General features: G+C 38.1%; 1 protein-coding gene across 2 annotated transcripts in view; it reads right to left on the bottom strand.

Annotated features, from left to right (window-relative positions):
* Positions 1 to 20,658, bottom strand: part of LOC138336082 (mucin-17-like) — a 34,238-nt gene that overhangs the window by 7,318 nt on the left and 6,262 nt on the right. Inside the window, exons 2-7 of one of the 2 annotated variants that reach the window (XM_069285377.1) lie at positions 19,319 to 19,461; positions 18,871 to 19,085; positions 17,200 to 17,408; positions 13,845 to 13,988; positions 12,505 to 12,645; positions 1,906 to 11,743 (exon numbers count right to left, since the gene is read on the bottom strand). In XM_069285377.1, the coding sequence (XP_069141478.1) occupies positions 1,906 to 11,743; positions 12,505 to 12,645; positions 13,845 to 13,988; positions 17,200 to 17,408; positions 18,871 to 19,085; positions 19,319 to 19,461 (10,690 nt within the window). Of the gene's footprint in view, positions 1 to 1,865; positions 11,744 to 12,504; positions 12,646 to 13,844; positions 13,989 to 17,199; positions 17,409 to 18,870; positions 19,086 to 19,318; positions 19,462 to 20,658 lie in introns of both variants that reach the window. The other variant, XM_069285375.1, reaches the window with a different exon arrangement.

Raw genomic sequence — 20,658 nt, 5'->3', positions numbered from 1 at the left:
GGGTGGGGGGGGGGGGGGGGTGGGTTTGAGATCCCAAAACAACGTGGGTAAAGTGCAATTTACAATTAGTTCCACCATCTAGTGACGTCATCATTTGACGCAAGTTTCACAATTTTATAATCACCTGAAGGTGGGACTAATCAACAGTAAATTGTACTTTACCCAGGTCATTTTGGGATCTCCAAATCCTCGTATTATCAGGTTAGAATTATCATAAATTATACGGAGATCAATATAAAACTTATATATATGTCACAGTGACATTTTTCATCTCTGACATCATTTTTTATAGGAAAATAAAATAAAAGTTTTCTTATTCTGAACTTGTCAAGCACCTCTATGTTTCCACTATATATATATATAAAAAGCAAGCACTATCTAGATAAGAAGCTGTATAAATATTAAATATAATGAGTAATAGAATCTGATAGGTACCTCTGGTGGAACTCTTTAAAATCTTCAAATTATGGTAAAATCAAGTACAAGATGGATAATTCAAAATTATCTCCCCTTTGTTTACAGATGTGAAATTTATAGCAAGTTGATCAAAAATAGGTTTGGATAAGGCGTGGGTAATGAATTTTCAGACAGAACTTTGAGAATACCAAACAATGGCAAATAAACAATACTAACAGTTACTTTTAACACATTTTGTATTACAAATGGAAATCAAAGCTTATAGCCATATATAAATATATATCATCCTATCTCAGGTAATGCACATCTATTAGATGCAGATAAATATGGTTAAATCAAAAGCTACTTTTTAACTGCACAAATGGTGCAAACATTATCTAAATAAAACAATTTAATAAGCATTGTCGAGAATGAAAAACCACAAAAGATACCCGACAGCATTTACACTTTTCTTCTTCACAGACCTTTTGATTTTGTTTCAAATACCACCTTATACAACAAACTTAAAACATTATAAATAACTTTCATTAAGATGTAGAACTTGTAAATGTTTTAATGAAAATAATTCAATCTCATAATGGTTACTTTTTTTCAACAATCCATTGAACACAGGAATGGAAGAAGAAAAGTGTAAAAGCATTCAACGTTGTGTATGAGGAGAATGTGAATAGTCTAATAGTACTTGTAAGTTGGACATATTGTAATTACTTCTGATACCTTTAAATGTTTTCATGTAAAAATAGTCAAAAGTAGCTAGTCAAATGCTACAGTCAAGGGACATTTGATGAAGTACTGTAAAATCATTTAATTACGTTGGGGTAAAATTTGGTAGCTTGATGTCTATAAACATTTTAGTTGGGGGGAATTTTCAGTTGTTCTTCTATCTAAGATAAAGATTTAGTTCTGGCTAAATTTTTGTTCGTGTTTTATTTTGTTGTTTTTTATGTACCCACAAAATAAACAAAATTTAATGGTTTTACAGTATTTGTCACAAATTTCAAGCACTTTCAAATTCTGTTTTGATATTGAGATTCCCTGACTTTCTTTTCTAATTCATTACAAAAATGTTCAATGCAAAGAAGAACGATTTGAAGAAAATATCAGCAATAGTTTTTCTGAATGGTCTTTTGACCAAAATTTAAAGTGATGATATATATTTGAGAAAGACTAAGAAGAAAATGGTCAAGTCTTTACCAATTTCACAGGACTACTAGCAAAATATTGTAATAATTGTTCATTTATTGCAAAAAAGATGGATTCAACACAAAAAACTAAATGAAGCCAAATGAGGAGGGAAAAAAGAAGATTTTTTTTTAAAAAGATGAAGTGAAAAAAGGCCATAACGACAATAATAATATCCCTTGACTGTACTCTCTAACATATTAAACCAGAATTCTGAATATTGTCATCACCTCCTCCACAACCATTGCAGATTCTATTATTCTCACCTTTGTCCCGAGTCCTTTGTAGGAGATCCTGGGACCTTACTTTCAGTGTTTGCAATAATCTTTTCTGGCTTTGAGATGACATCCGTCTTCACCTTATCAGGCTGCGGTGCTTGGTTTTTCCTTTCGCTCCCTGATGTCTTTTTGCCTTTCAGGACAGCCTCTAGTTTAGACTTTTTAGTAGTGCTTTCTGTAGGCTTAATAACAGCCGGCTCCTCATCATAATATCCCTTTAAGCGTGGACCATTATCACAGTGGTCTATGAAGGTATCCAGAAAGGATTTCTTCTTGTTACTGTTTTTGTTAGAGTTATTCACATCCTCATCCAGCTCATCATCAGCTTCATCCTCCGATGACAATCTTGATGAATTTACATTTTCCCTCCTTCTTTTCTGAACAAGCTTTGCCTGCGTACGACACACTCGTTGTTTTAGTTTTGATTTTGCTACTTTTAGATGAAAGGAGTTTGAATTTGGATGATGTCCTGGTTTATGGATGTATTTTTTAAAGCTATCTAAAAATGCTGCTTTGCCAGCCAGAGTTGCTGAGTTTGTTTTTTCTTTCCCAACTGGAGTGACACTAGGGCTAGAGAGTGGTGATTTGACATAGACAAACTCCTCATCCTCTTCACTAAGAACCAGAACAGACTTCTGATTCTCCACTGAAGATTCTTTTGTTTCAACTGTATCTTCCTTTTCATCACAATTTTTGGAATCAAAGTATTTTCCCTCATTTTCGGCTAACCTAATTTTTTTCTGTTCCTTCTCTTCTTGTTTGGATTTCATGACCATTTTTCTTTTGTTCTCAAAACTTTTGTGTTCTTCATTGTTTCGGTGTCTCATTGCATCATGTAACTTTACAACAGCTGTTCTTCTACGGCAGTTATCAATAACATTTCCTGAGGAGTCATTAAGCCTGGTAGATCTGCGGGTTGTCATACTGCTAGATGTGACACCATTGTCTTCCTTCACAGACAATTCCTTGCTGTCAGTTTTTGCTTCTTTCTTTGAATTTCGAAGCTGGCTAACCGAGTCACTGAAACTCTTTTTAGAATCAGATTCTGCCTTGGACTGATTACGTGTGACAGGAGTAGTCAATGATTTGTTTGTATCACCCTTACTAACTGAAGATGCCATTTTGTTTGTAGGTTTATTTTCAGTTTTATTTCTATCTAATGTCATCTGATCTGCATCATTGACTTTTGGGCCTGCTTTTGCTGACAAAACATTACCAGATCTTGTTCTGGTTCTCTGAGCTTTCTCAGGTTCTACATTGCTTCCGCTGAACTTCTTTAATTTCTTAGCAGCAGACTGACCCTCCTTCAGAGTTGGAGAAACATTGGATGCTAGTTGATGACGGGTGACTGGCCGATGAGATACTGAATCTTCACTCGTCATGGACTCTCGGTCTTCACTAAGTCCTCGCTTGTTGTTTTTCCCCTTCGACAGAGACGACTTGTCTGTAGCATGAGAACAGTTACTAGCCAAGTCATCATCACGGTCGAAGCTTGATGTTGACATGGAATCATTGTCACGTCTCCTACTTCTGGTAGTACGCAGATCCATCATCCCTGGGGACAGTGAACCACTGGATGGTAAAATGCCACTGACAGATATCAGATCTTTTTCTCGTGACTGACTCCGTTCCTTTTTGCCAGTATCTACTTTTAATTCAGACATATCTGTAGCAAGAGGAGGCTGTCCTCGAGCTCGCCTGCTTGTTCTCATACTTTCTACATGTTGTGACAATATTTCAGTCTCCTTCAATGGCGTTGACTCCTTTTTATTTGCAGACACGGTTTTATTACTTTTTTTAGTCTTATCGATGCTTGTTTTCTCGGTCTTTACACTTAGATTGTTCATGACTGTACCATGTCTTCTTAGTTGTCTGCTTGTGGAGCAGCTCCTCTTAAGCATTGCCAAGATCTTGTCCTTGTGAACCGGCACATGCTTTGAAAACTTGATGTATGTTGGAAAAGCATCTGGGCAGTACCAACAGGCAAACTGAAACTTCCGAGCCGTGCTGTTCCATTTCGATTTGCAAGGCGACATGTGAACACGGACAACATGCTGGATGAGGACATAACTACTGGAGAAAAACTGTCCACACTTTGGACAGTGTTGTGGTGATTTCCTCTTTAAGTTTGTATTGGCCACTTGCATTTTGAGGAATTCAGGAACTTCAAACTCATCTTGTAAGAACTTTCTGCCCACCTGAATGACACGTTTCTGGCGTATTGGTGGATCCATGGTATCATCTTTAGCCATATCTGTAACCTTAGACTTAGTAACAGAGTGATTGTGTACTTCTTTATTGTTAATCTCCTTCTTTTCAGACTTCACCTGATTTGATTTTGAAGCTATTACATTGTTGGAGTCCAATTTCTCTTTGGTTTCTATTACTGCATTATCTGAAAACACTTCTTTCTGTGTTTCAGACACATCTCTTGCAGCAGCCTTTGAAGATTTCTGTTGTGTCAGGAATTTTTCAACTGAATCTTCCTCTTCTTTGTCCTCTTCCTCATCCTTCTCAGCTTCCTTTTTGACAACTCTGTTCCTGAGACTATGATAATCCTCATGCCATTTGCGCTGATCTGCTCTCCTTCTTGCAGGATTTAACTTGTTCGAGAAATATTCAAATCCTTTCAGTCTAGATGAAGATTTAGTCTTGTTTCTCAATGACCATTGCTTTACAGGCAAACTTCTGCTTGATTCATGATGTTTGGCGCTCTTAACCTCCGTATGTTCAATATTTGAATCACTCTCATTTGTCCTCTCTTCGTCTGCTTTACTTTTACTTTTAGCTTCACTGAAAATTTCAGAATCTAAATCATCAACCCCAAGGGTTTGTTCCTCTTCGTTTTTCACAGGCTCCGTCACTTCTTTTTGTACTTTCTCTTTTGAATTCTCCTCTTTCAAATTCTCCTCCAAGTGTTTTTGTTCTTTACTGAACAAGTTCTCTACCATGTCTGACAGCGGCTTGGCAGTAAGTTCAGTCTTCCTGTCGAGTCTCTCCTGCTGTTGCTGCCTACATGACATGACTTTACTACAGAGCCGCGAGACATGGCTGTGTACATCGTCTTTATTGGTGAAGTATTCGCCACACATCTGACACATATATTTCACACTAAAACTGAGTGCCTGAATCACGTCATCGTCCTTACAGCACTCAGCCACATGAGTCTTTATGTCCTCTTTCATTGAGTATTCTTTCTCACATTTACGGCACAAATACAAAGTTTTATATTCAAAGTCTTTCAGGTTTGCTTCTGGCCGACTTGCATCCAGAGGACGACAGATATTTCGCACATGACATTTCAAACTTTCAACTGATCGAAATGTTTTTGCGCAGATCATACATTTATTTGCTACTTCTTTCGGTTGAGGTGGGTCAGTTGATTCTACAGGAGTTGTGGCAGGAACAAGTCTCACGGTAGACTTAACCTTAGCTTTTATTTCCGGTAGAGCATGAATTTGAATTGTAGCCAAGCTTTTACTGGGCCTCTTCTTACTTGATTTATGAGATGATGTAGCATTTGAAAAATACTCAAATCTTTTTACATCGTTATCCCTTCTCTGAAGAGGTAGTATCCTTGTCCCAGAACTGTCCTCATCCAGAGAGGATTTATGACTTCCACGACTGCTTAAACTACTTGCAACTGACCTTGAACTTGATTCACTTCCACTGCTGTCTTGTCTGGAGAAAACAGGTCTACCGCTAACTTTGGTATTGTCTGTTTTCACCATCTTCTTTTCACCCAGATTGTCAATGAAAGAAACAAATGCGTTTTCCCAATCTTTTTGTGGTAAGGTATCTTTTTCTACCGCATAAGAATTATCCCTACTTGAATACTCTTTCTTTTCTGAATCCAAATCTTTTACATCTACTTGCTTATTCAAATGGTCCTGTGGAGCCTCTTTGTCCTGTTCTGGAGGTTTCACCATTTGAGGCACATCTTGTGATAGTGGCATTGTCGTAACAGGGATAATATCTGTGGCTTGACTGTTGTACAACTCTGAATCAAGTTTCAATTCTGGTGTACTTTCCACAGTGTTGGCATTTTCAACGTTCATATCACTTTCCTCTATGGACGATTGCTTGACATCAGATGAAGAAGAATTCAACTCTGGTGTTGAGTTCTGTTCCTGTCCTTGCGAAGGCTCATCACCAAGCTCTACAGCAGGTGCAGATAAAATGGCAGTTGATTTTCCTGAAGCATCACCTAATGTTACCGCATTGTCCAAATTATCCTCTGTGTTATTGCTGCAATCTTCATTAGCTTTGACACAACCTCCACTGTTTTGTTCACTTTTTGACACTTCCGTCTCTTCACTTTCCTTAGAAATTGAAACAGAACCATCCTCATCAGGCACACAGGTTGGAACCATCAGATTTTCATCCTTGGTTGTGACTATCCCTGATATTGAAACTTTCTCAGTTTGTTCAGTACCAAAACTTGATATAATTGATAAGGAATTCGTTTTCTCATCAGTCTCCAGGGCGAATGACTGCGACATTTCTGATGTGTTAGAAGCATCGCCAGCTTTATCTGAGATGTTCTTTACTCCTTTCTCATTTAATGTAGTGATTTCTTCCAGTGTATCTGGTGCGGGTAAGTCTAACTGTGAGTTGACCACATTAAGTTGTTCATTGGTATCCTCATCCAAACAAGAACTACTGACGGTCTCAAATTCTGGTTTTTGTGACAGTTCAGAAATGTTATGTATGGCAGTTACTTCTGATGTTGGTGTCATTTGCCCAGTCAGATTGTCGCCTGCTGTGGTTGTCAGAATGCCATTCTGAGTCTGATGTACGTGTACATGTACTGTATCAAGCATTGAATTTAAAACGTTCCCTCCTTCAGATATTTTATCCGTCTTTTCATCACTGTTGTCTGCCTCGTTGTGGACACGTGTCAAACAGATGTCGATCACAGTAGAACTACTAATGGAGTCCTCCGCACTATCCCTCACCAGAGAAGTTGAATCTGGACTGATGGACCGATCTACTACTTCAGATGAAGCATCCGATTCTTTCACAGACTGATGTCCATCACATTTAGTCTCATCAATATAGCTGCTATTTGGGGACGGCAATCCAGCATCACCATGGTCTTTGTTAATTTCTGAACTAGAAGAAATGTTTGATTCAGAAGTGGTACTTTGACTAATAGGCTTTGAGTCGACAACAGCAGAATTACTTTGAATATCGCACAAAGTTGGAGTACTCAAGCTCTCAGACACATCCTTCACAATTTGTCTAGTGCTAGGCATGTCCTTACTAGTTGTTTCACTTCCAGCTGGTGAACTGAATGTGGTTGGTTGAGCACTGAGTTTGGTGTTACAAGACTCTTGCACTGTGGTTATATTTTCTGTCTGTGGTGATGTTTTGCTTTCTTCTGTCGTAGAAGGCACGTCGTTGTCAGAGCTACTTGATACAATTAGTTCACTACTGACTCCCTGTTGGTTCCCATTAGATGTCGTAACACTTCCAACATGTGCTGTAGAAGGTACATGGTCAATGCTAAGTTTTGCCGGATTCTTCAAAGTTGAGATGAGGTTTGGCTTCTCCACTACCTTCAGTGTTCCCAAAGGCATCTTCGGTATGTTTATTTCTTCTTCTGAAGACAATGTCTTTGGAATGAATGTTGGTTGTTTTAAGCCAGGTAGTTCACTAGATTTTGAACTTGTTTCAAGAGAAAGTTCTAAAGTCTTTCCGAGGTGAGCGAGCGGATCTACTGACAAGGATGTCGAATGGGTGGAAGGCCCATCCTTTGACACTGACAAGGATGTAGAAGGGGTGGAAGGCCCATCCTTTGACAAAGGTTTGGGGTGTAGAATTTTGGAAGGTGGATTGAATTGCCCTAGATACTGCAGTTCAACTGCTTTTGAATTCAGCATTAAAGTTTTTGATCCAGTAATTTGGAATGGTGTTGTGAAACTTAGCGAGGGCTGAGTTCCTAAAGAAGCGGTAGTTTGGATAGTATTGGCAAGTTGATCCATACTTGGCAATGATTGGCTGGCAGTTACTTGTAAACTGATTGGCAATGTCAAGGCAGGTGCAGAGGTCGAGCAGGCATCAGATGTTTGCTGAGCTTGAGAAGTCTGCACCAGTTGATTACCTGCATGTAGAACATGTGTTGAATTCTGTGTAGGATTTCCAGTCACTAATTCCATACTTTGAGACTGTTGAAAGGATTGACTATGAACCATTTCTGATGGTTGATTTCCATGTGTCAATGGAGAGACTTGACTTGGATGAGATAAGTATGGCTGACTTTGCTGATTTCCGTCTGCCAATAATGGTGGAATTGGTTGATTTCCAAATGATGATTGCTGATTCCCATGAGATGATGGTGGCTGATTTGGTCGATTTCCTTGAGATGACGGTGGAATTAGCTGAATCTTATGTGACGACGATTTTTGCCCAAGTGATGGTGTTGGTATAATTGGTTGATTTCCTTGAGATGATTTTGGTCGAATCAGCTGAATCTTATTAGATGATGATTGTTGAGTTGGTTGAATTAGCTGATTCGCAAGTGCTGAGGTTGGTTGAAATAGCTGATTAGTAGGTGCTGACATTGGTTGAATTAGTTGATTAGCAAGTGCTGAGGTTGGTTGAACTGGTTGATTTCCTTGAGATGATGTTGGTTGAATAAGCTGGTTCCTGAGAGCTAATGTTGACTGAATCGGTTGATTTCCCTGACCCAATGATGGTTGAATGAGCTGAATCCTATCATATGATGATTGTTGAATTTGCTGATTCCCAAGTGTTGGCGTTGAATGCATTGGTTGATTTCCTTGTGCTGGTGATGGTTGATTTAGCTGATTCCCAAGAGATGATGAAGGCTGAATGGACTGATTTTCTTGCGACAGAGATTTTTGCAGCATCAATTCTAAACTGAGTTGTTGCTCGGTTAATGATGACTGATTTTGGTTTTGTGACAATGACTGCAAAGAACTTCCATTTCCTGTTGAAGTCTGGATAAGTTGAACAACCTGTGTCACAGGAGGTTGGACAGTTGTTGGTGATTGTTGGACTAGTTGACCAACAGGTGTTGTTAATGGGAAAATCTGACCAACCTGTACCATAGATTGTTGAACATGCTGCCTGTCACTCGTCGTTAGCTGTTGAACAGGTTGGTTCCCACGTGTTAATGATTGTTGAACAAGATCACTGACATTTGTAACAGATGTAGAAGAAAATTGTGTTTCATTTGTTGTTAATGGTTGACTAAGTTGACCTACCAGAGGTTGAACGGTTTGCGTGTCAGTCAGCAATGGATTTTGCTGAACAAAGTTGTTTCCAGATTCAGCAGCCGAATTATTCCCTTTATTAAGTTCATTAGCCATAAGCTGTTGGATCTGTTTACTCAAACCTTTCTTCTGTTGATTTTTTTGAGCAGGATGTGTTTTTTGTTTGATTTTCTGGCGTTGACTTAATCCTGCCATAATCTTCTGCAGTTGTTCTGGAGTAAGAGATACAGGCTTAGAAGCTGTAGCAGTCGGCGATGTCACAATTGGAGATGACGATGTAACTATTGGAGTGACCACAGACGGTAATGTCACACTTTGGACAGTGGATGGGACCGAAGTGACTACTTGCTGTGTGGACAAACTAGACACTGGCGAATTCACTGGTGCTTTTTTCTTATCATCTTCAGTACCTGTCTGTAGCCAATCAACAATGCTCTGAAGCTCGTCAGCAGAAGGTCTACGGAATCCTTCAATCTTTGATGCTGTTGACGGCTGTTTAGTCACAGGTTTTTCTTTCGTATACATATTGTAGAAATCTTGATCAACCTGTGTTTGATTTGAAGGATTTTGGCTAGTTGTCACTACCATGTTAGCACCAACAATCTGTCCTGGAGATGGTGCAGTACTTGAAGCAGCTACCACTGAAGTAGAGTACGGTGCAAACTTGCTGTTACAGGTCGTCCTAACAGGAATAATTCGTGGACGATGATTTGATTTATCGTTGGTTTGCTGTAAATTTGTTGGTGGACGGACAGGAGGCACAGCTTGGGAAGGGTTCACTATGGAAGGAATAATATTGGCCGATCCAACCATATTGGACGATAGAAAGGAGATACTTCCATCTACCGTCTTGTAAGAGTGAGCAATTACAGTTCTGTTGCTAGTTGTTTGAACACTATTGAACTGTTCACTAATATTTGACGCTTGCTGGAGTTGTGCTGGGCTTATTGTAATGTTTTTTGATTTCTTAGGCGCTCTTGGTTTTTTGGGTGGTTTCTTTTCAGATGGCAGAACACTTGCATGTTCTAATGTTTGTGTAATCCCTTGTGAAACATCCGACAAAATGGCCGCCTGAGACTTTGGAATAAAACCAAGAACGGATGCGGCAAATGCTGCTTTTGTTGCCTGGACCATGTCCTTTGCACTTTGCAAGTTGCTGGGTGTTGGAACTTCTTGTTTTGATTTTTGAGGGATGTTTTTTGTAGCTCTTAAAAGATCTGCAGTGCTATATTGCGTCTGAAATGGCTTAGGTGCTACAGGTTTCTGCATTACTGTCAAGTTATAATCTCTGGCGGCCCTCAGCAGATCTGCAGAGGTAGGCAGAGACTGCTGAACTGCAGGTTTTGTAATGGTCATGGCAGCAGTATTATAATTAGACGAAGTTGAACATGGCATGACTTTTGTAGCTTCCAGCAGTTCTCCAATGCTATGTGGCTGACGCTTTTTAGGTTTTTGTACTTTCCCTTGTCCTGAAATTTGTAGTCCTGCAGATGAAGCTTGCAATGCTATGGCAGCATCAGCAATATACATATTTGGTTGCCTAGAGGCTCCTTGTGCAAGCACATGTCCACTTACTGTGGATGAAAGAGCAGGGTTTGCAGTTATTGGTACTTTTAACAAAACAGGCTTCCCTTTACTGTCCACTCCCACAGCTTGACACTTCACACTGGAGACCTGTGTGGCGGTCTTTTGGAGATTATTAATAAAATTGTTCGGTAGTTCAGAACCTGCTGCTGATACTTGCTCTTTGGTTATAGTGGACGATGCAAGTATGGGTCCACTTCTATCTGAACTCTTTCCTTTGAAGTTATACTGGAATAACTGTTTATCATGCTCAAACAAAGCACCAGATTTAGATGAAGCTGCAGCTGCTGCTTTCACTGGAGACTGTTTAGTTTTTGTTTCCTCGGGTTTTGGTGTTTGTGTGCATGAATTTGAACTAGGCGCTGATTTCAGTCTGAAGTTTTTATTTTTTGCTTTCGGAGCACTCTCCTTTGGCAGATAGGACACATTGTCATCACAGTAATATTTTATATTTCCTGGCGAAACACTCATCTCCTTTTTAGTGGACTTCTTTTGTCTAGGTTTGGACTCTTTCTTTTTTGGAGTTTTTGGAGGAGAGGTTTCATCTTTTGCTTCCACAGTAGCTTGACTTCTTTCCTTCATGAATTTCTGACACACAGGTAACAGTTCCTTCCAGGCTAAATCTGGATTGAGGTAGTATGGCCTCAGCATGTTCAGCAATCGTTCTACCTCATAGAGTGTTGCTGGGTTTATCTTCACATCGCCAACACAATGAGTCACACTACTGAACACTTTGATACATGCGGCACACTCCTTTTTAGAATGAGTACAGTACTTTCTGTTGAACATTCGCTCCACCAGACACAAGTTCACAAGTGATGCATCAAGTGAGAAAGCTGTCAATGAACTGATGCGAGATATCTTTGGGTTGAGCCCGTTGTAAAGGGCAGATAATTTGCGACACGTCTGTGCGATGGCCTGCTGTCTGTCTTTCACTCCGTCCATATTGCCCTGCAGCATCTGTTGCTCACAGCATCCTTTGTCAACATTAATGGCATACACACACAGGTCTGTGTAGAGTTGTATCATCTCATTACCACACTGTAATAAACAACAAAACAAGTTAGTACATTTTACACAAAACAAACTAAGGTCTACAGAAGTAAAACAATAAACCCATCTAATATTCATGGCACAATTCCATGGCAGAATGTGAAAACCCTACAACTATCATGTAATGGACCAATCCTTATACATATGTAATTGTCATTGTAATTACTCATAAATATTGGTCAAGACAAATCAATAGACACTAACAATATGATAAACGGTTACAAATAAGACTGCTCATGTAATAGTTCACATTTCAGCACTCTCAACACTTAAAACATTACTTAATATCATTTTGATATCTATATTGGTCAAGACAAATCAATTCTGTTATTTCACCTGCTTTAAAAATACACCAGTTCTCCACTGTGCTTACTATTAAAATATGTAAATGCACTAAATATAAATTGCTTTAAAAGTCAGTTAAAGATGTAAATTTACATTTGACTCATGAACACTTTTAGGCTCATCTAAATTGAAGGCTAGACCAGTCCATTATGACATTTCAGGGGTGAATGAGTTAATACTGTAAACGAACTTAATTCAATGTGCCATAAATTATTTCGTATTTCGCGGGCGATTAGAAATAATGAAAAACATTAGCTGCAAATACATTTAATAAAAAGGTACAGTAGAACTATTCAACTCTAAATCGCAAAATTAAATTATGGATTACAGTATGCCTTACAAGCTGTATTACACAATGCAATGTTAACTTGGAATTATCTAACATTTACAGCTTTGACACCTACCTCTCTTTGGAGCCCGCTGACAAGTAAGAGAATCTGCTGTGTACTGAGAGAGAGCTTGGCTATGGCCCATACGCTGTCCAGGAACTTCTCTTTGTTGTGATCAGCAATGTACTGGTGGCGAATCCACAACTTCAGCAATTCCTTTAAATAAAAATAAATACTTAAATACTACATATCTAGATATATCTAAAAAAGTATTTTGATAAGTTCTCAAGGGGCCCAAGCCACTTTGATGATAACTATAGGGCTCCCACCTAGAGAGGGGATACAGAGCCACATCCCCATCCAAGGTGTAAACTGTACAAACATTATTCACCTCTGGGAATATTGGTTACATTTGCTGCAGTATCTTAAATAGTTCATCACTAAAATCCTTCTAATTTGATTGATTTCAGCAGACAATGAGGCGGAAATCTTTGGTTTTGCCAGACAATGAGGCCGAATTGTTGTTCAATCAACATGACTATTTGGAACAATACAGACAACATGCTTCAATGGACACAGCCGTATCTTTTCTGTATAATGTTTTTTGGTTTTTCTTAATAAGTGTTCAAACGACTTACACACTTGTTCAGTGGTGTGCAAATTTATGAGTATTTATAAGAACTGCAGTTAATGCAGCCTATGTACCTAGAAGTATATAAATGTCAATGTGATTTATACCTAGGACCAAGGTTGGCAACATCGTAATTCTAAAATAGTTGCAAAACTAGTTATGAAGTCTTTGTGATAAACCAAAGATCATGTGTTCTGTTATTTCACTTTGACAAAAACTCTTCACATGCCAGTAATTTGATATGAATGATCCCTTGTGTCCAAATTTGATAAAACCATATATACTACCTGTTATGTAGGTACCATCTACTATGTAGTAAACACATAGTCAAATCAAACATACCTATGCACAAACAAACTTTAACTGGTTTATATTTTTCATGAAAAATTCATTGATACAAAGTCATTTTAATCCAATTTAGGATTAACAAAGGAGTTAACAAAGCAAGGGAGATAACTCTAACAAGCTTAAACTATAAACCATAGTGATAGAATTTATCTCAAATTGATGAAAATTCAAAAATTTCAAAAAACATCTAAGCAAAATATTATCCTGGGATGTGATTGATCTTTTAAGCAAAGGGAGGTAATATCTCAAGTAATGAGAGGAAACCCACCTCCTTATGTTTAATATTCTGTGATGTTTCAGATCACATCCAACATGATTTGTTTCTACTAAATATTGTTCAAATAGATGAAATCCTTTGCAAAGAGGAAGAATCACATCCGTGATTATAAACTTATCATCCAATATTTTGGATGTAACAACCTGAGTCCGTAATTACCTGTGTACAACATTTCTGTTCCGGTTTGATCCAGTCCTGTACTAGGAAGATCTGAATCAGTCGGACACTCAGCGCCTGGTTACACTCCTTTTGTTCCAGCTTCAGCACCAACTTCACTCCATCGTGACACACGATCTTCTCACACTGTTCACATAGACAATACCAACTGTCAGGAATAGGTCAACAAGCAAACAAATTTTCAAAACCTCTGTGAAAAGGTTTAAAGGTAGGTTTTGCCCAACCAAATAAATATTTTTTTGTGAAATGCGATAAACGGAAGATGAAAAAACATATTAAAATACCTCAATTTAATTTCTTAATATGTTTGAGATTGAGCAAATGTGTCTTGAATACAAAATTGAAAGAAATCCTTGATTTATTACTGTGTCCGTCAGGCAAAATAGTATGCAAATGAAGCTGTGTTGTCGTAGTTTCGCGCATGCGCATTGTCATGCACTAAAAGTAAACAAAATGGCTGAAGAAAAGTGTGTGAGATAAAAAACAAGAGATCCCAGAGGGATCTTGGCGCCCACCACAGAATGATCTATGTCTGACAATAGAAAGACGGATCTTTTCTCTGCTTTTCAACTTTTTACTAAATATTACTACATATGAAATTTGAGAAAGATCCTTTCAGTATCTCTGAGATATATAACACTGACAAACTTCAATAATCAAAATCAAAGATGTTGTTGACCGATCAGTCCCAATATGCAATATGCAGGTCCTAGGAGTACCTACATATAAAATTTGAGACAGATCACTTCAGTACTTTCTGAGAAATAGCGGTAACAAACTTCAATTATCAAAATTCAAAATGGTGGCCTGTCGGCCATCTTGTTGACCGTTCGGACCCAAAATGTAATTAGGGACCTAAGGGAACCTGCACATGAAATTTGAGACATATCCCTTCAGTACTTTCTGAGAAATAGCGGTAACAAACTTCAACTATCAAAATCCAAGATGGCGGCCTGGCGGCCATCTTGTTGACCGATCGGTCCCAAAATGAAATATGCACAACAAGGGCCCTAGGGGAACCTACATGTGAAATTTGGGAGAGATCCCTTCAGTACTTTCTGAGAAATAGCTGTAACAAACTTTAACTATCAAAATCCAAGATGGCAGCTTAAAGGCCATCTTGTCAACCGATCAGTTCAAAAATGAAATATGCACAACTAGGGCCCTAGGGGAACCTACATGTGAAATTTGAGAGAGATCCCTTCAGTACTTTCTGAGAAATAGCGGTAACAAACTTTAACTATCAAAATCCAAGATGGTGGCCTGGTGGCCATCTTGTTGACCGATCGGTCCTAAAATGCAATATGCACAACTAGGGCCCTAGGGGAACCTACATGTGAAATTTGAGAGAGATCCCTTCAGTACTTTCTGAGAAATAGCGGTAACAAACTTTAACAATCAAAATCCAAGATGGCGGCCTGGCGGCCATCTTGTTGACCGATCGGTCCTAAAATGCAATATGCACAACTAGGGCCCTAGGGGAACCTACATGTGAAATTTGAGAGAGATCCCTTCAGTACTTTCTGAGAAATAGCGGTAACAAACTTTAACTATCAAAATCCAAGATGGCGGCCTGGCGGCCATCTTGTTAACCGATCGGTCCTAAAATGCAATATGCACAACTAGGGCCCTAGGGGAACCTACATGTGAAATTTGAGAGAGATCCCTTCAGTACTTTCTGAGAAATAGCGGTAACAAACTTTAACTATCAAAATCCAAGATGGCGGCCTGGCGGCCATCTTGTTGACCGATCGGTCCTAAAATGCAATATGCACAACAAGGGCCCTAGGGGAACCTACATGTGAAATTTGAGAGAGATCCCTTCAGTACTTTCTGAGAAATAGCGGTAACAAACTTTAACTATCAAAATCCAAGATGGCGGCCTGGCGGCCATTTTGTTAACCGATCGGTCCTAAAATGCAATATGCACAACTAGGGCCCTAGGGGAACCTACATGTGAAATTTGAGAGAGATCCCTTCAGTACTTTCTGAGAAATAGCGGTAACAAACTTTAACTATCAAAATCCAAGATGGCGGCCTGGCGGCCATCTTGTTAACCGATCGGTCCTAAAATGCAATATGCACAACTAGGGCCCTAGGGGAACCTACATGTGAAATTTGAGAGAGATCCCTTCAGTACTTTCTGAGAAATAGCGGTAACAAACTTTAACTATCAAAATCCAAGATGGCGGCCTGGCGGCCATCTTGTTAACCGATCGGTCCTAAAATGCAATATGCACAACTAGGGCCCTAGGGGAACCTACATATGAAATTTGAGAAAGATCCCTTCAGCCCTTTCCGAGAAATAGCGGTAACAAGAAATGTTAACGGACGGAAGGACGGACGGACGACGGACCACGGACAAAAAGCGATTTGAATAGCCCACCATCTGATGATGGTGGGATAAAAAAAAAATATCTGAATCGGTAACAAAGTGGAGAAATTATAATGGATTCGGTAGCACCCTAGGATATCTATAGGGAATTAAATTCAGAGATGGCATGTAGCAATAGAAGAAACAGGAGCCACATCTCAAGTGGAACTTGCCCGGATCTGTTGGGACTAATGTAATGGCGTTGCACGTGGTGAGTTAAATTTCAACACATATGCCAGTGCACAAACAGACGCAGACGAACTACATGTATATTTGGTTTACAAAGCTAGCCAGCGTATGTAAGTAACATGAAGTGTTTTAGATTATATGACATGTATAAACAGTACATCGCACTTCGATTTGTTGTTGTTGTTTTTTTAAGTAAACATGCTGTATCAAGACTGTCACTTCTATCTGACATTTTGTTGCACGCTTCCGTTTGTTGCTGCGGCCTCGTTTTGGAAAAAAATATGTCATGTTCTATGTAAAGCTTGACTTTACTCTATTTTTAGAGGAGTATGATTTGTATTTTGTAACTTAAAAATAGCTTTAATCTAAAATTTTGAGATAATTTTACAAGAAAACACAACTGACTTCAAGTTTATCAGTAGCTTAGTGAAGTATGAAGGTGTCAAGACTTTTCTATTTTTAGAGGAGTATGATTTGTATTTTGTAACTTAAAAATAGCTTTAATCTAAAATTTTGAGATAATTTTACAAGAAAACACAACTGACTTCAAGTTTATCAGTAGCTTAGTGAAGTATGAAGGTGTCAAGACTTTTCAGAGTAAATCATTCAGTAAATTAAACTTTTATTTCTAAAAGTGAGCAACTTTTAGAAATATTCATATTGGTGAAAATTTATGTAATTATTGCATCGATTAACACTCTCTGCAATATATCTACCACATTAGGTAGCCACTAAATACTTGAGTGACCTCGGAGGCACTCTGGTTTGACCTACCACTTCCTGTAGCTTGTCCATGTGGTTGAGTTTGTGCAGCAGTTTAAGTTGTGTCTCGCGTAGCTCTATGTCCTTGACAAACACCTCGTGGCCCATCAGAGTGTTACACAGATTGAGAGCGAACTCTTCACAGTTCTCTTGCATTAGCATCTCCACTCGCAGTTTCAGGATCAGAGAAGACTCCTTCCTTACGTACTCTTGGACAGCATCTATAATACAAGATTTCCATCATCAAAACGTATTAACAGGATTGAATTCTTTTTGTTTAATTTCACAGGACATTTTGGTGTTGAAGCCAAGTCTATCAATACCTGGAGAAGGTCTTGACAGATGACACAGTGATAAAGGAGGGATACTGTAAATCAACTTTCTTTAGTGTATTATCTATTTTCACAATTTCATATCTTAAACAATTATTGCATAATTAAATTTTATTCAAATACACCTCTTGTCAATTTTAATTTTGTGAAACTTAATCTCTGGAAAACTGTTTTAAAACGGAACCTCAGAATTTTTTGTAGTCATGAAAGAAAGTTGGTTTCTAGTATGAAATATTATACTTCAAACCTTAATCATTCAATATCTGAATTTTAGTGACATGAATTGTTGTTTTGTTTATATTAACCACAAATTAAATTGGAATAGTGAAAAGAATAGTCATTAATCTCTGCATTTGTTTTTAAGTGCAGATTCATTTTTCTCCAGACAGGGATATCAGCAATATCTTATCATTGTGTGATTTGTGAGATTTTCCTATCTCACCCAACTGTAAGACAAGCTACACCAGATCTTTGCATGTGAAACTCAAAGTGGTCACAGGTTAAGAGAAAAAGAATCATTCACTCTCTGAGTGGTATGACAGGAGATCTCAACTCTCTAAATAAGATTCTTAAGCCCTTTGAGTTGAGATTCTCCTTTCTCTTACCCCAGACAGGGATATCCAGAGTTTTTTTCTATCTCACCCTTGGGTAAAGCCAAGCTACACAAGATCTTCGCACATGCCAAACAATGGTATGACGTCACGATAACAGTATCATGACGTCGCGGCAATAGTATTATAACGTCACAACAACTATAAAATGACGTCACAAAGACGGCGACTCATTGAGGTCATGTCATCCTTGCTTGCATAAGTGACAGGTCTATTAGAGACACAAAGTAATACACTGGGTAAGAGAAAAAGAATCATTCACCCTCTTTGGGTGAGACAAGAGATCTCAACACTCGGGATAAGATTCTAAAGCTGTCAAACACTCGGCAAAGTTTCGTGTTTGACAACTTAAGAATCTTACCCCTCAGGTTGAGATTCTCCTGTCTCACCCCAAAGGGAGTGAAAGATTCTATTAGTCTCGCCCCAAAAGGATGAAAGATTTATTAGTTGATGGAATGAACCAACTGCTAAAACCTCACTGCTTATTATCTATTACCACTCATTAAGGGTCCAAAGCAGAGGACTAATAAACAATGTTGATAGAACCAAGATTATTGTCATCAATGCAGGCTACCTATCAAAAGGCAAAACCGTGTAATATTTAGGTTGTGGTAGATGAATTTTAAGAATAGCCATGTACAATATCCTGAGTCCTGGAATAGGATACATGTTTTGATGGAATCATAATCTCATGATCATATTTAAACAAAGACATCATCTTCCCGATATATCAAACCTACCTTTCTCATTATCTGCCTCTCCCGACATGATCTCACTGAGAGTAGGGTCAGTCCAGGGGTTTTCCATCAGATGGAGGAGAAGAGTGAAGCGGTCAAAACCTGTGGTCACTAGCTGGACATGAGTAGCCTTTACCGTCTCAATGAAGTTCTCCTTGCTTTGGTCATCTTCTGCCAAATTCTGCCACTTTATGTTCAGAACTGTTTTTGCACATTGCCTGTAAATAGGAATGAGAGAATCAAAATCTTATCAATATTTCTTTAAAGATGTATAGCTAAGAAGTGTTTAGTATTCTAATCATCCGTAATTATCAAAATAATCCTTACTGGTAACATGTTAAGGTCGATTAGAGATGTGTTGAAAAATGAAGTTTTTAGTGTATTTTGACAAGTACTAATTGAACGATAGAAGAGACACTTAAATTACCTGCGATGAAATAAGAATACTTACAAGAAAATGTCCTGGTAGAGTTCATCCCTGGCTGGACATGGGGCCAGAGTGTTGGCTGTGTTACAGAGCTGGGACAGGGTCATCCACAGTATCACAATCTGGTCGGCATAGTCATGTACTTCAGTCTCCGTCTTTTGAAGGATCTGAAGACAGAAGAAATTTCTTTTCTTTTAAGTAAGTCAATAGAGTTGTAAAAACAGTACCAAGTGCTAGATTTCATATGTATAAAAAATAAAACTATATATAAGTATTTTTTTTTGCATATGCTGTAAAAGTTAGATAAATAGTTTCCAGGTAATATTTTAGTTATTTAAAGTTCAGCCAAAAAAGTGATCTGCTAAATTATGGATTTGCTACATTGTAATAGCGGTTTCTATGAAGCAATACACATTGCTTTCTCAACATTAGTTTAATTTGTGAAAGAATCCAGTCATCTTGTATTTTCCTGTTAAAATTCAGTTGTGTCCTGAAATTTGAAATTAACTGTAACAAACTCAGTGAGTATGATCTCAATCGTTTGAACCTTCATTTCATTTTATGTCTGTGATTCATCAATAAATGAGTACTGTGGCATATTGATTGTACTGACATACTGTAACAAGTGTTAAACGAGGTCTGTATTCAGAAACATAACTTAAATGTGGAAGATAACACTGGTACTGAAGAATTTAGTAACGTTAACAAATTCATTTTCTACCAAATAAAGGTACCTTTGAATCCCTTTGTATGAAATTACTGTTCAATTGCATTTTATTTTATTTTATAAACTATTTTATCAAATAAGTGGCCCGTCCAGCCCTGTCATATGGCCATGTCATACATATCGTGAGACACATGTGTAATAACACTATTGTGACGTCATATTTAGTCTTGACGTCATAATCTAGATATGACGTCACATGATGGTCTCTGTAGACGGAAACATCACACCCCTACCGGATTTCTACTGTTTTATATAGAGACAAAATCGAAAGTTTTAATTATATTTCTAGTAATAACAGTTAAGTGATGAATAGAATTTTACACTCCTGACTATATCATATGAAATTTATCAAACTCCTTAAATAATTTGATATGTCACTCGCCTAAAGGCTCATGGCATATCAAATTATTGAACTTGTAGGATGAATTTCATATCGCATAGCCACTCATGTAAGGTTCTTATAATTTGATACATAAAAATATTTGAAAAACAAGACAAACCATGAAGGATAAACAACTATCATGTTGATAAGACAGATAGTTTGAAACAAAATAAATCACTTTTAATATTTAAAGATGCTCCACCGCTGACAAATGGTATTTTTCCTCTATCAAAAACAGCAGCAGACGATTGAGTA

This window comes from Argopecten irradians, chromosome 12 (assembly GCF_041381155.1).
Source record: "Argopecten irradians isolate NY chromosome 12, Ai_NY, whole genome shotgun sequence".
NCBI lineage: Eukaryota > Metazoa > Mollusca > Bivalvia > Pectinida > Pectinidae > Argopecten > Argopecten irradians.
The sequence above is the reverse complement of the archived record's forward strand: the minus strand, read 5'-3'. Positions and strand labels throughout refer to the sequence as shown.